At 39.5% G+C, this 15,248-nt stretch overlaps 1 protein-coding gene across 4 annotated transcripts in view; it reads right to left on the bottom strand.

Annotated features, from left to right (window-relative positions):
- Positions 1-15,248, bottom strand: part of TAFA2 (TAFA chemokine like family member 2) — a 148,185-nt gene that overhangs the window by 16,543 nt on the left and 116,394 nt on the right. For all 4 annotated transcript variants that reach the window (XR_016281236.1, XR_016281235.1, XR_016281234.1 and 1 more), the window contains exons 3-4: positions 12,554-12,706; positions 10,812-10,936 (exon numbers count right to left, since the gene is read on the bottom strand). Coding sequence is in view for 1 of the 4 variants with exons in the window: in XM_089524230.1 (XP_089380356.1) it covers positions 10,812-10,936; positions 12,554-12,706 (278 nt within the window). In the remaining 3 variants the exon portion in view is untranslated. The remainder of the gene's footprint in view (positions 1-10,811; positions 10,937-12,553; positions 12,707-15,248) is intronic.

Genomic DNA, 15,248 nt, shown 5'->3' with positions numbered 1-15,248 from the left:
TATTTATTTATTTATTTATTTATTTATTTCAGACAATGTAAATTCCACCTCTCTCTGCAAATATGCTATACAATAGTTATAAAACAGACAAAAAATCCACTTCAATATAATAATAATAATAATAATAATAATAATAATAAACATTATGGACAAAAGCAGATGATAAGACATAGAGTGATATATTAACAACCTGAAACTAGTACGTGGAATAGAGTCTGTATTAATGGACTTTACAGGATGATTATATACAGTCTACCTAGATGGATATCTCATTATGCTCACTGGGCCGGACTCCAAGGTAAGTTGCAGGCAAACATTTGGTGGAATGTAGCTGCAATGCTGATTCCTTGCACGCAATATTTGCAATTCAGTTAATAAAAATATACCAAAAAAGAGAAACAGAAAGACATATTAAGCTTGTGTGCACATTTACCCCCACAGAAATTTATGAAAGCCCTGATTTGCCCACTGCTCTCATAAGCATGCTATCTTCCCAATTCCATTGTGAAACCCAATCCACTATGGTGCAAAATAAATTAAAGAGCCTTTTATCCTTTCCTTACAGTGCAAGAAGAAACTGCTACATATATTCCCATGTAGACTACCTCGAAATACTGCTAGAAATAAGTTACCCAAGGAGGGGAAGATTCAATGGGAAAGAAATCATAATCCCTGTGGCTGTATGGTGCATCTTACTCTTTAAGATAGGAACTGAGGGGCTGCTCAGACCGCACCTAAAGGGCTCCCTGCAGCCGTCTCTTTCTTCACCAGATCGGGGCCATGGCAACCAATCTAGCCTTTCCATGGCGCAAAAAGAAGGCGCAAAAAGCAACTCCTTTTTGTGCTGTGGAAAGGGTGCAATAGCCACCAGTGCCATGATGCTGCCCACCATGTGGTGGAGCATGTGGCACCATGCCAGTATGGGGGTGGAGTTGGGATGTGCTTCATGCAGACACCACACCCCCATTCTGCCCCCATGCCAGCCTCTGACGCCTGTCTGTACAGTGCCCGAATTCCACTATCCTGGTACAAAGGCCTTGAAAGTACAATCACTAAAACCTAATGAACAGATTGTTTGACCACAGCTGGGATTTTCCAAATTGCCAGAGACTGCTCACAGTTTTTTGTCTTTAGACTTGCCCAAGGTCACCCAATATGTTTCCATATCTGAAAGGGAGTTTGAGTTGTTTCCCTACAGTCCTAGTCTAATACACAAACCACTATACCATCCTGACTCTCTTTACAATTGGGGTCAATAAACAGGCATATTTCCTGTACCTCTATATCAGGTGGGCATGAGCAACTCTGGGACCACATGCAGTGCCAAAGGCTGTTTTTGAGGGCCTCTACCCCTCCAGGCTTTTCAGACCATTCTTTTTTTGGCCAAAAAAAGTGAATTATCTCTTCTGGGGCCCTCCATAAACAGATCCTGTCCTGTTTAGAATAAAATGAAACACCATTTTTCAATGCCAGAAGTGAATTTCAGAATTGGGTTTCAATGCCAGAAGTGGATTTTATGCCAGTTCTATTTCAGTTTTTTATTATTATTATTATTTTAGTTTTTGCAGAGAGGGGCATTTTTTTCCTCTCCCCCCCCCCCCCTTTGACAATCTGTCTAAAATCTGGAGGATCCTCAGTGCAAAATATTACCTCCCAGCCACATTTGGCCATCCCCCCTCCCTGCCCATATTAAGGAGTTACCATATACACTTGATTATAATTCAACCTCATGTATATATCGAGGTCAACTTTTGGGGCCAAAATTATGGGGATAGGTTGAGGGACAGACTTCAGGAGGCAGCCCAGCTGGGGAGAGGTTGTAGGGTGATTTTGATTGCCCTTTCTAGCCTCTCCTCAGCTGGGCTTCCCCCTCTTCCCCCCCCCCCCCGGAGCCCAGCTGGAGACAGGCTGCAGGATGATTGATCACTCTTCCCAGCCTCTCCCCAGCTGAGCTATCCCTTATGGAGGCAGCCTGGCTGGAGGGATGCTTGGGTCAAGTACCATACTGACCCATGTATAAGTTGACCCAATTTTAGGGAGTCAATTTTTTAACCCAAATTTCTCAACTTTATGCATGAGTATATACAGTAATCACTTTCAGAAATGCTGGGCTACCTCCAGCATTTGGTCAGTGCAACCATTAGAAACTGCAATTTTGAAAAGAATAATTGTGCCATGTTTTATCTTAGAGACAATGCTCCAAAGTATATTCAGAGAGACAATCCTGTCTGTAGTGATAATTGAATCTATAAAATGAATACCATGGTGTTTTAACTAAATTAAACAAAAGTAAGGTAACATGCAGCAGTTTGAGCATTTGTCTACACCTCTGGCGATCAGGGTTCAATTCCCCACTTGGCCACAGAAACCTACTGGGTGATCTTGGGTGAGTCACACACTCCCAGCACCAGAAAAACATGTGATGTTTGCCTTAGGGTTGCCATAAATCAGAAATGACTTGAAGGCACACAACAACAACAACAACAACAACAACAACAACGTAATATTTACTGATAAATTAGCTGAGATTTTTCAAGGGGAAACATTCTCATTATATCATAACAAATGGATCTAAAGAACTACATTTATACAGAGTATCTTTGATCTCTCTACTGACAAGAAGAGGTCCTGAAAGGATACATAAGCAAAACAGTATAAAAATTTCCATAGTCTGATCATACAAAAACAAGAAACAGTGTGATTAATGACTACATCAGAGTGTTCCCAACAAGACATATGATGATACATCCTTAATTTTTCACACCATAGATAAAAATGAATTTAGGAAACAATTAATGCTTCATAATACAGTTATCAGATCTACACTGTGGAATTATAAAGCTGTATCACAAAATGCAGATGAATGGTAATGGTAGAGGGGAATGTACTGTTTGCAGGCTAGTTCCAAAATTCCTTCCACTAGTCATATGGTCATCCACCCACCCTGGCCTTAGGCAACATCTTTCCACCTGCCTTAGTCCCTTGACTACCATAGTAAAAAATGAACTTGCCACCTCATCACCATACTCATAATACTTGCATTTCTATAGCTGCTCATACAGTCTGATTATAAAGGTCCTGCCTGGGCAGCACTTCACTCCATGCATCTGAGAAATTTAAACTAAGTCTACAAAAGCTTATGCTACAACTCCTTTCACACACTTAGGGGCTATATAGACAGGTGGCTAAAAGCCAACCGTCTTTGCCCCTGGTTGATTCTATGGCAGCCACACAGCGCAGCACCGATGCACTCCCTAAAAAGAAGCCGCTCTAGGCAGCTTCTTTTTAGGGGCATCATTATGGCACTCGCACACCATAATGACACCCCTTCTGGCAAGTGCCGTTTGGGTGCTCTGACGCACGTGTGTCATCATGGTGCACCCCGTGTTTTCTGTAGCAATGTGTTATAATCTATGTTTACTTATTCCACAATCATAAGCATCTCTTCAATGTGCTTTACACAAAATTTAGAGATCTATGTTCAACTCTCAATTATTTGTCTTTTCTCTTCCCTCATTTCATGAGTCTCCAGTTCTCTGAGAAGAAGGACAGCAATTAGAAAGGAGAGTGCCCAAGCCTCTCTGTGGCTAAACTATGGTTTAGCATATTCACATGCAACCAATCTGTATACCTATGAGATTATCACACAAGACCCCATTCTCACCATAGTTATGTTAATGAAAGGAAACACATATATACCGGCTTGGAATCAGTCCCTGTCACATATGTCTTCAATCACTGTAGCAGTCACTGCTGGTCTGGGACTCTTTTTTCTTAATCTCATCTTCCTCCCCTATTGCTTTACCAGTATGCTTTTTTTTAAAATTATTTTTCTCTCTCTCCTTTTAAAACAATATAGGTATTATGGCAATGGGATCTGGGGGGGGGGGGGGGGGAGAAAGGTTTTTTTTAAAAAAAAAAGAACAAAAACAAAACAGGCTGCTTGAAATAGAAGGGGGAGGGGAAGTGAGGGAGAGGATGAAACTGCCCAGTGTCGGGACTGAAGCCTAGACATTATCTATCATACACAAATCTAATGCTGCTGCAGAGGCACTAGCAGCAAGTGATGGGGAAGGCCTGTCAAAATATATGCAATAGTCACAGATGGACGACAGATCAGCTACAGCTCAGCCACAGCATTATCTGATAAATTTCAGCTACAGACACATCTATTCTGCTTTAATTCCATTCTTAGCTTCATCTGTTAATCTCCATAATTTAAATGGTTTAAATAGCCTTTAGTGAGACACTGCATGTTGCTTTCTTACTTGCCACTTTTACCTTTTCTTCACCTTTGTCATCTTGTTAAGTACATGGATCTGGTAAAATGACTGAGGAAAACCAAACTGCTGCAAGAAAGCAATTTGGCCTATAAGGAAGAAATATGCTTGTTTTGCATTTTCAGTTAGATTCAGTCTGAAACATTCAATAACCTTAAACAGTCAAACATTAAAAAAAAACTGCCACCATGACCTGTCACCCCAAAACCTCCTCCATGTCATATAAAGAAGCAGATGCACAACTTTAAACACAGTCCAAGCTTTCTTGTGCCCTTATCATTCCCTTGTCTGTGATTAATTCTTGTTTTATGTAAGCACTTTGGAGAAATAATTGGGCCTTACCTAGGTCTTGTAAAGCAATCTGAATGCTTTAGTGCTGAATAAATAGCACTCAGTGGCCCTAACTTACTGCAGGAAGTTGAAAAGATTGTGATAGTTCACAGATATGCTATATAGAACAAATAAATCTTGACAAGATGAGGGTCATGAAGAAGTGGGGAAAGTTAATGCAACTAAGATGTATTACTATGTGTGGATGGGTTGTGAGGATTCAGATACAGGGAGAAGGCTCTTTAGGTGGAGTCTGTGAGAATGAATGGATGCATATAGCTGAAGAGGAAGAGACTATCTTACAAAGAAGTGAGAATAATGACATAAATAATGGGACACATAAACTGTAAACTGTCTTATTACAAAAATAACTAGAATAATAACTTTACTGGGACCAAGATGAATTTCATAAATTAGTAAGTAAGGGGCGAAACAAATGGGCAGGAAAAAGTGGCTTGAAGCTGCCTTTTCTGAAGCCACATTGAAACCCCACCAACCACACCGCCAGCTCCAAGGCATGGAGTGCTCATGTCACGACCACATGATCTGGCTTAAAGCCAGCAAGAAGCAGAAAAAAGCTGCTTCTTTTTGAAATGGCTTTTCTCTGCATAAGATGCCTAGAGGGCACTTTCCTGCTGGCTTCAAGGCATATGTCATCTAACCGCCACACCTTTAAGTTAGCCTGAAAGCACCTCTTTTGCCTGTCTGTTTAGCCCCCATGCTTTCAACTTAAGGCAGGCTGTTAAGCAAAACAGACTACTTTTCCCTAGCATGGCAGCAAAGTTTATTTCCAGATTTGTTGACATAAAAGCCAAGATCCCATAAATGTTTGGCTTTCAATCTGCTCCTGAGCTCAATTAAACTAGTTTTCACATACAAAGCCATAAATGTCTTAATGCTGGATATCTGAAAGGCTCCCTCCTCTTATTTGAGCATGCCTGGAATTTTAGCAGAGGCCATCAACTAAAGAGGTTAGGGTTTTGGCACCGTTTCAGAGTAGTGGTGTCCTAGTGGGGAACTCACTCCCAAAGGTAGTGATGAGAAGTTAAAGAAGGTTATTAGCATTGATTTTGTACTGTTTCTCCTTGACTTCTTGGCAGTTGAGTGTTCTGGAAGCCATGGGCACAGTAAAATGATTCCAATTCTGCTTTTGAGTGAATGTTTGTACTGCTGCATCCACCAATCACATGTTGCCTATTGATGGCTTGTCATGGCGAAATCTGGACCTCTACTCCATTTCTCTTCTCTATCCCCAACTATGTCCTGGGAAATCTGTTGTATGAATCATTGTAATAGCCTTTACACTAAACTGCCCTCAGGATATCTTATAAATTCCAGTTGATTACAAGATGCAACTGCCAGGATGTTAGGATGAGTTGTTAGGGAGCAGAGATAGAGAGGGCGAGTGAACATTTATTCCCTACTCTTCAGCCAATAAATAAACAAATAAGTTAAGACAAACAACCACCCAAAGGAAAGGTATTTTTCCAATACCTCAAATGAGTCACAGACAGAATAGGGAAATTGATGAAGAAACACAACCTCCAAATGGTCTACAAACCAACCAAGGAAATCCGTCAAATGCTGCACTCAGCGAAGGACAGGAGAAACCCTCTCACAGCTGAAGGAGTTTACAGCATACCATATAGCTGCTGACAAGTCTACATAGGGACCAGCAAACACAGTGTTCAAACACAAATCAAAGAACAGGAGAGACATGACAGACATGGAGTCTGTGCAGACCGGCACTTTGTGCCAGCCTGCAGATGAACTAAGGCTGATCCATAAACACCTGGACAATTTAAACAGGAAAGAAGAAACTCTTAAAGTAAACAACAGCCCAGTACAGACCAGCTCCATAGCACGTCCTGGTGACGTGCTAGGGTTGCCTTAGAGTGTCTCTTACAGACGCCCCACAACCCTAGCACATCTTCCATACGTCAAAATGGCGGCGCCCTGTACAGATGGGTGCCACCATTTTGATGCAACGGACGCTTACCGCGGTGCCATAATGACGTCACGAGTGTGCCATTGGCATACTGTGGAGTCATTAAGGCGCCGCAAGAAGAACCCGCTTTTTGGGGGGTCTTTTTGCTCTGCGGGGAAGTCCCGCAGTCTTGAGGCTGCAGCTTCCCCACGGAGCAAAACCAGGCACTGGCAGACCATCCTTTTTGAGTGGTCTGTACCGGGCCAAAGTTTAGCTACCAGTCCTGAAAAACACCAAAATCAGGACCCAGCAAATGCAAATTAAAACCACCCAGGGTGAGGGGAATTCCCAGCAAACAATGGACCATTAAGTAAATGAACACCCTGTAGGCCTTGCCATTCAACAACAGAACAATACATAGATTAACATGCAAACCACTTCCTCTCAACCAATAGTATTTATTACACGCTACTCTTTTCCATTCCTGCATTCTCTGAAGATGTCAGCCACAGCTCCTGGTGAAACATCAGGAGAATATGGCCTCATAGCCCAAAAAAACCCACAAAAAACTATAAGCAAATAAATGGCTTACAAAACTCTTAATTTGACAGTTCTCTGCCCTCAGGCATACCATCCAATAGGACACAACACACAAGGAAAAGTGGATGGCAGAGAGAAAGGGGATTACTACAGCAAGTGCTGTCTCCTCCTCTCTCAGTAGCTACTACAATGGCAACTGGAATGGAGGGAAAGCCTCTCAACAACCATTGGAGCCAAGGCACACTGCAGCTGTGCTTGGCTCTTCTCTTCCTCAGAAGCCACAACATAGGGTTACCCACTATGGTTCTTTTATATACAAATGAATGTAAATGCAGGCATTCTGAATAATCAAATTTTAAGAAAGCTAGAAAATATGATGGTGTCCTGGGCACCACAATCCAGAAAGGATGTTGAGAAGCTGGAGCATGTCCAAAGGAGGGTGCCAAAATGATGAAAGGTCTGGACACCATGCCCTATGATGAGAGACTTAGGGAGCTGGATATGTTTAGTCTAGAGAAGACAAGGTTAAGAGGTGATATGACAGCCCTGTTTAAATGTTTTAATGGGTCGTATTGAGGATGGATCAAGCTTGTTTTCTGCTGCTCAAGAGAACAGGACCCAGAGCAATGGATTCAAACTATAGAAAAAGAGATTCCACCTCAACATTAGGAAGAACCTCCTGACAGTAAGAGCTGTTTGACAGTGGAATACTCTGCCTTGGATCATGATAGAGTCTCCTTCTTTGCAGGTTTTTAAACAGAGGCTGGATGACCATCTGTCAGGGATACTTTGACTGTGTACTCCTGCATATCAGGTGGTTGGACTTGATGGCCTTTGTGGTCTCTTCCAACTCTATTATTCGATGATGATGATGATGATGATGATGATGATGATGATGATGATGATGATGATGATACCTTTCTCCTAAACTGGACTCAAAGCAGCTCTTTTTTCACTTTTCAATTAAACAGGAAGGTTGCTCCAATGGGTTAAAGAAGTATTTCATTATAATCTAGCAAATCACTAGTTCAGATGACATGCCAGTTTGAGGAAGGGTATAAGAGGCCAAGTAAGTGTATCTTCTTGTGGATTAGGCAAGACTCTGGCACAGCCACAAAATTTCTCTGGAATTTGGAGTGATTAGAGATATAAGTTTTCTACTGCTAGCTGAAAGTTGGCACATTTTTCAATTATTTTCAATTATTCTGGACTTTTTTCCAAAAGATGTCCCACCTTATTTGTAGGGGGTAACCCTTGGTTTTTTTTAAATCAAAAATCTTTCCTTTTTTTTTTTTTTTGCAATATTTTTACACAATATTTTTAACTGCATTTTCCATAACATTCACTGTATTCTGTGTAAAAATGTTAAGTGTGAAAAATCTTAAGCAGTTGAATATTTTCTTTATGGGTTTCCTCAGTGTTGAATCCCCCTTTCACACTGAGGACAAGAGAAAAAATGTGAATATTCTTTCATCCTTAAGTATGGCTCCAATAAGCTTCTATAGCATGGGAGTGGGGGGTGGAAGAGTTGCCAAGGCAGATGTCCAGCCACTCTTTGAGACTCCAGCCACTCTTTGAGACAAAGCAGGGGTGGTGATGTGTACTTTTACAAAGGATGTGTGAGTGTAGGATGAGTCCCTTCGACTGGGTCCCACCAAAAACCCTAGTCCAGCTCCATCATCCATTTTCACCATGTTGGCGCATACGGAGGAGGCCTAAAAGCACCAGATTCCATCAGGACTTGGAAACTAAGCAGTCATCCATAAATGTATATAAATTGATTAAATACAATTCCTATATTATACATAATTTGTTGGTCCTCTTCCAGGTTTTACTTGTGCAAAAAGAGAAAAAAAGGAAAAAGAAAAAGAAAAGAAATAAATATATTAAGAAGCAATTGTGGGTTGTTGGGTTTTTTTTTTCTGAACCTCCAAGATTTCATCTCCCTGGAATTTTGTTGCATGCCTTCTTACGAATAATCATACTGGCTGTGGAATTCAAGAAGCTATAGTCCCAAAACTAAATTTTCTCAGCTCTGCTTCCTATAGATCTTGCATCTACTTTCTGCCCTATACATGGACTGTATCTGCCTATGGTATGACCACTGACTGAATGCTCTTCTAATGTTTCATTTTGTTTCTACTGTACTTGATTCTCTGGTTTTGACATTAGTCTTGCTTTTATTCCTACTCCTGCCTGACTCCTAAATACCTGAAGAAGCCAAAAGGTAATGACAAACCAATTATTCTGTACCTACGCATTCACTGGAGGTAGGTTCCTGGGAGTCCAATAATGCAAACAGGCTAATAAACATGAGTAAAATTTCAGAGTGAGATACCATTTCACATCAATCTTTTTGTAATCTAACTGCTTCAATTGGAATTTCTCCCTTGAAATCATCAACTGCTATTCCAGATTACGTCAGCTGGAGAAAGCAGTTGGAACATGAGAGATGTTCCACAGACCTTCTTATGTTTTCATCACCCTTATTCTATTGTCCTACAGAATCTCATCTATCAGTAACATTGTGATTCACAAACTGCATGCCAGTTTTCCAGATAAATGACACACCATAACAAATCTTAACTTAATCGGAACTACAGTCCTATTTCTGAAAAGAAATTGAGAAAGCAGGAAGACTCAAAGGGAAGAAGCTAAAAGGAGAGCAATATTTTAAATATTTTTTTAACCAGCATCAACAGCAGTACTTGTCCTATTTTCTTCTTTTTTGCAGCTGCCTAAGGTGCTTATGCATCTGTTGTAATTCAGAAGTGGACAGATCATCAACCGATATAGCTGCTTGACACTAATATCAGCTTTGGTTTCAAGATAAATTCCAGCTCTATATCCAGGGATTCATTCTCAGCCCTTCAGTATTGTTCCTCCTTATCCATCCTTTTTTCCACCTCAGCAGGCAGGCAACTAAACAGAAGTAGTGCTAGAAGAACAAATGGGGAACATGAGAGGTATAGGCAGGATACAGACCGCCCCTTTGGGGTGGCCTGCAGCCACTCCATTCAGGCACGGATTGGGGCCAGGGCAGCCACAGCGGCAGCCCAAAGGCCCCAATCCGGTGCTTTTCAGGACCAGGGAGAAGCGGCAAAATGCAAAAAGTCATGAATACATTTGACCAGGGAGATTACTAGACAAGAAGTTAGAGGTTGTCCTGTCCATGTACAAATTAAATGTTTTATTCTTTTGGTCAGTCTTCTCTCCCACTGCCATTATGAACTTAATGTGGGCTAAAGATTTAGTCCTTGAAACCTGTATGTTTTTCTTTTTAGTTCATGCCTGACTTAATTTCTGGAATCTGTGAATATGAAACAAGAAAACAAAAACAAAAAAAACCAAATCTGTATACAGTATCATATGTACTTTCAATCACATCAACATCAGAAATGAGATTAATCTGCTTTTTTATATATATAGTCATCCTGGGCCAAAACTTTTAAAAATCTTCCCATTCAGCTGTTTGCTGGGGAAGGGAAAACTGAAACATAGTGATTTGACTTAAAAGTACATGTAGTATGATGTATTACAGTCATCCTGAACCAAAAGGCAAAAATAATCTCAACATTAAAAATGTTGAGTCCATATTTAGTCAAATTTATCTCAAGACCCATTGAAATAAATGAGATTCAAGTTAGCTTTGCTTGATGAAGCACATGATCCACTGAGTCCAACATTCTGTTAACAAAGTGGCCAACCAGATTTTATGTGAATTTAATACCTACCCTTGTTGTTTTCACTTTATTCCCAGAAGAACAACTCCATCCCTTGCGATCTGGAAGAACTTTGCATTCCTCCCCTTCAAGACATGGTTGCATGTGGCACCACCATTTTTGTTCCACTATTGAAGCTAAAGGAGAAAAGAATGTGTGGTGTTTTTTTTTACATTTTTAAAAAGGTGCTCCATAGTTTTAAATATATATATACATACAGTCACACCCACCCACCCACCCACACATATACACACACATACAGACAGAGAAAGAGAGAGAATATGCACAACATAGGATCAACAGGACATTTGCATCTATAAAGCCATTTATCTATGTATAATCAGCCAGAGAGCCCCCTTCCCCCAAGTACTGTGAAACATTAAAATTATTATCAAACATGTGCCTCTGCATAGGATTATTTTCAGAACCAGCCTTACATTTTCAATCATCTAGTTTCTTTTTCTTTTCTTCATTTTAAAATCTTCAGCTTTATATCATGACTAACATTACAATCTAAACTATTGAGAAAAAATGTACTCACAGAAGGTGATGTACTTACTGTTTCTGTGATAGCTGACAACAAAACAATTTCAGGAAAGAGATCATAACTTTTCACAGAAAGTGTTCTACACATTAGTCAAAGACATATGTGGGATGTTTTGTTTTGTTTTTTTAAAAAAATGTTTTCTGGACTGCAAAGAAATCATTCACTTAAAGTATGGGTGGGAATCTGTTTCAGATGCAAAATCAGCACTCTCACCATTAATTATGATTAGCAATGGCTGCCGGCAATTGGTCCAGCATCATCTGCCATGGACCCCAGAACAAGAGTGAAGGGGGCCTCAAATCCCACCCAATAGGTGGGCTGAAATGATCCACCAGAATTGTATCACCAAGACTCCTATGTCATTGAGCCTCCTCGGGAATTATCCATCAGAAGGATACTAAGTGATCGAGTACTAAGATGAAGACAGTTATTTTCGCCGAGACCTCCCAGGAATAACAAATGCTGCCTGCAATCTATCCTATTCACAATTATTTATAGGTAAGCTACACTAAACACATGGATGGCACTGTACTTGTAAGAGTCTTCCTATTTAAGGATGTTGGAATGAAAATGGATGAGGAAAGTAATTTGAACTCCCTCTGGAAGTACCTATAAGTGGGTAAAATTTAATACAAACTGCTTATCAATGTTGAATCCCCTCCCAAGTTAAAAGCAGTTCTGGAGTCCCTAACATCTGGAGAACTGTACGATTCCTACCCAGCCTAAATGTGGCATTTGTCTTGTAAGTTGCCTAGCAGAGTTAATTTTTTTGAAAAAGAAACTTCTAGAACAGGAGGGGGGGGGTCTAAATTGGATTGGAGCCATGGTGTGGAAGGCATACATACATACATACATACATACATATCCCCCATCTCACCCCTGATCAGACATGCCCCCAAATCTTGTTATCCACAATGGGAGTGATCATAATCTGTCTCTAACAAATATTAGTGGAATGAATGAAGTTGATTCAACACTATGGGCATTCAGATTTTTACATCAAATTATTCCTCTCAAGAGGCTCTTTCGCAGCCAGGCTTGGTAATTCATTTAAAACTCTCAAGCTACTGTTCACCTTGGGTATACTGTCAAATAATTCTCCTTATCATTATAAGCACTTGTGGGAGTAAATGAAAGGCAATCCTTTAAAGAACTCAGGAGGGAGTATGGCTCGAGAAGGAAGAACAAACCATAGAATATGTCGCACCATCAACACAAGAAGGCGCTGCTCGAGTGGTACCTGCTACCTGCCCAGGAAAGCAGGAGCACTTGACTGTCTGTGATCTTTCTTCTATCTTGTTCTTATTGCAACACCGATGGAGAGCCACCACTTCACAAGTTCCAGTTTTAACATGATGAGCTGTGGAAACAAGATGTTGAGAGCAAGTATTGACTTCTGGAGGAGATGCAAAAGAATTCTTTTAAAGCATAAATGCATGCACTCAAAGGTTCCCTTGAGCTTCAGATGCCATCAAAAGAATCATGTGTGCAGTAAAGAAGCTATCCTAATCTGGGAAACTTTATATATTTCGTAATTCCTTCCACTCAGAACACAGCTAGATTCAGTTAAACAGGAGCACAGTTTGTCAGGCCACCTGGCTGTAGACAGAGAAGATATTCATGAATAAGGAGCACAGAACTGTGATCCTCATTATCAGGGCTTGGAAATAAAGTCCAGACTACCCCAACCAGGGTGATCTCTGGAATTCTTGGAACTGTAATTCAAAAATTACATTGACAAACTCTTCTCCCCTTCCTTCATAATTTAGAAATATGCAAGGCACTTAGGAAAAGAACAAGTGAGAGCTTTAACAGAATGGTGTCTTGTAGAATACTCCTATGTAGTCTTTTAGCCAGTTTTACATTTGTAGCTTCAGACACTCAGCATCCTATGGTCATTCAACATACACAATAATTATTGGGATGTTTTTGCATTTTACCAAATCTTGGAATTCTCCTTGGAATTCTTTTTTTATATAAGCAAGAATAATTTATTACCTTAAATCATGGACATTTACAATTTTACCAGATCTATTCCTTTTTTATTATTTAATTTTTAAAATAATATTTCCATAGACAAATATATCCCTACATTCTATTACATTTTAACAAATTAATTTATATACCCCTCAGTGCCCTCCTTCCCCAGAGCCATTTCCATCCTTATATTCCATCCAAAATTTCAGTTCGTCTTCTGGAGGTAATCTTCCATCTTCTTTTCTCAGTACTTTCTCAACAAATTCTTTCCAAATCCCTCAAAGTCATTTCTTTTCCATAGTCCTTTTTTTACTTTCAGTTTACATGTCAATTTATCATTAATAGCTAATTTCCATACCTCTTTGTACCAATCCTCCACTTCTACATCTGTTTTCGTTTTCCAACACCTTGCTATTATTAATCTCGCTGCTATAAGCAAACTTGTTACCAAATCTTTTTTTTTTTTTTCATTTCTCTGAATTATATAACAATAACAAAACTGTACTCGGTCTTCTATATATTTTTATATTCGGAATTCTCCTTGGAATTCTGCTGTTTGGTTCTCAGTGTCAAATGTGCAATTTTTTTGCCTCCCTCCCTCAAAATGCTTCCCAAAGCAGCAAAAGATATCTGTCAAAGTACATGATTTTCATCACCAATATGTGCTACATTTAGGGTGCTTTTCTTTGTGATTGGTCACTGGAAGGTAAACACAGGCTTAATTTGAAAGTCTTATTGCTGGGGCAGCTATCTCTGATGAATTCTCACTATGGGAAGGAAAACAAGTCGGCTATAATATTTAATGACTAGTTTGTGGCTGTTTTTGATACCATCCATGTGTCACTCACATGTCTCCTGTTAGTATGTATGCAGTTTCTTAAATACTGTAGTTATTACAGTATGTCTATGTAAATATTTTTAATAAAATAAATAATACCACACAGGGGAAATTAAGAATACATCAGCACATGTATTGTTACAGAAAAAGAAACAGTGTGGCAAATGTGACAGTTGACAAAGAAATATATAATTTATCAAAAGATTATTTATTATTAAACACGTTCTATCCAAGCTTGCCAAATGCAAGGCCCAAGATAGCTTAAGCATAACATAAGAATAAAAGCATACTAAAGAATTATTTAAGAACATGATACACGCTATAAAAAAGATGAGATATCAGTCAGGTAAAATGAAAATAAGAAACCAATACAGGATGGAGACATGGGTGAATGTAAAAAGACAAAAGCTTCCAGAAGAGGATTGTTTCTGGATTCAGAAAAAGGCCAGTAGTGAGATGGTTAGACATGCAATAAGTTCCAGACTTCAAGCATGTCCTGCAGGTTCCCAGAAATGAAAGAGAAATGAATTCTCTTTCATTTTCATCTGTAATTGCATTTATTTGCTTATTTATTTTCCTGCTTTTCTCCCAGTACAGGATCCAAGAAGCATATAACATAAGATACAAGATTAAAATGACATACAAGATTAATTTAAAACAAGTTTGTGCACAGCATGGGAAAAGTATCTTTTCAGCTACAGCTCTCACAATGCCAAACCAGCATAGCCAGTGACCATGGTAGCTGAGGGATTCTTACAGTTGTAGTCCAAAATAGCAACTTTTCAAGTGTATGTGCATGTGTGTCAGACACAATTACCATTTCTTCTGGGAAATGAAGAATTGAGTGCAAACTTTCCCCATGCCAGTAAAACCTTGTGTTGGTAAGATTCAATAATTCCAACTTTGCAGTCCATCAATCAAAAAGGGTTTTTTTCCTGCTAATGATAGTTTTTGAAACATGTTGTATGCACTTTACTATGCCAAATATATTTTTGTTTTTTGTAAGACTTATGGGATGAACATTCAATATGATGAAGAATGCTGAGAATAGAAAATCAAACATATTTCAGACAGTATTGATATTGTT

Source organism: Sceloporus occidentalis, unplaced genomic scaffold (assembly GCF_023333645.1).
Source record: "Sceloporus occidentalis isolate IW3139 unplaced genomic scaffold, rSceOcc1.0.p SCAF_5, whole genome shotgun sequence".
Lineage (NCBI taxonomy): Eukaryota > Metazoa > Chordata > Lepidosauria > Squamata > Phrynosomatidae > Sceloporus > Sceloporus occidentalis.
This window is presented reverse-complemented; position numbering and strand designations above follow the sequence as displayed.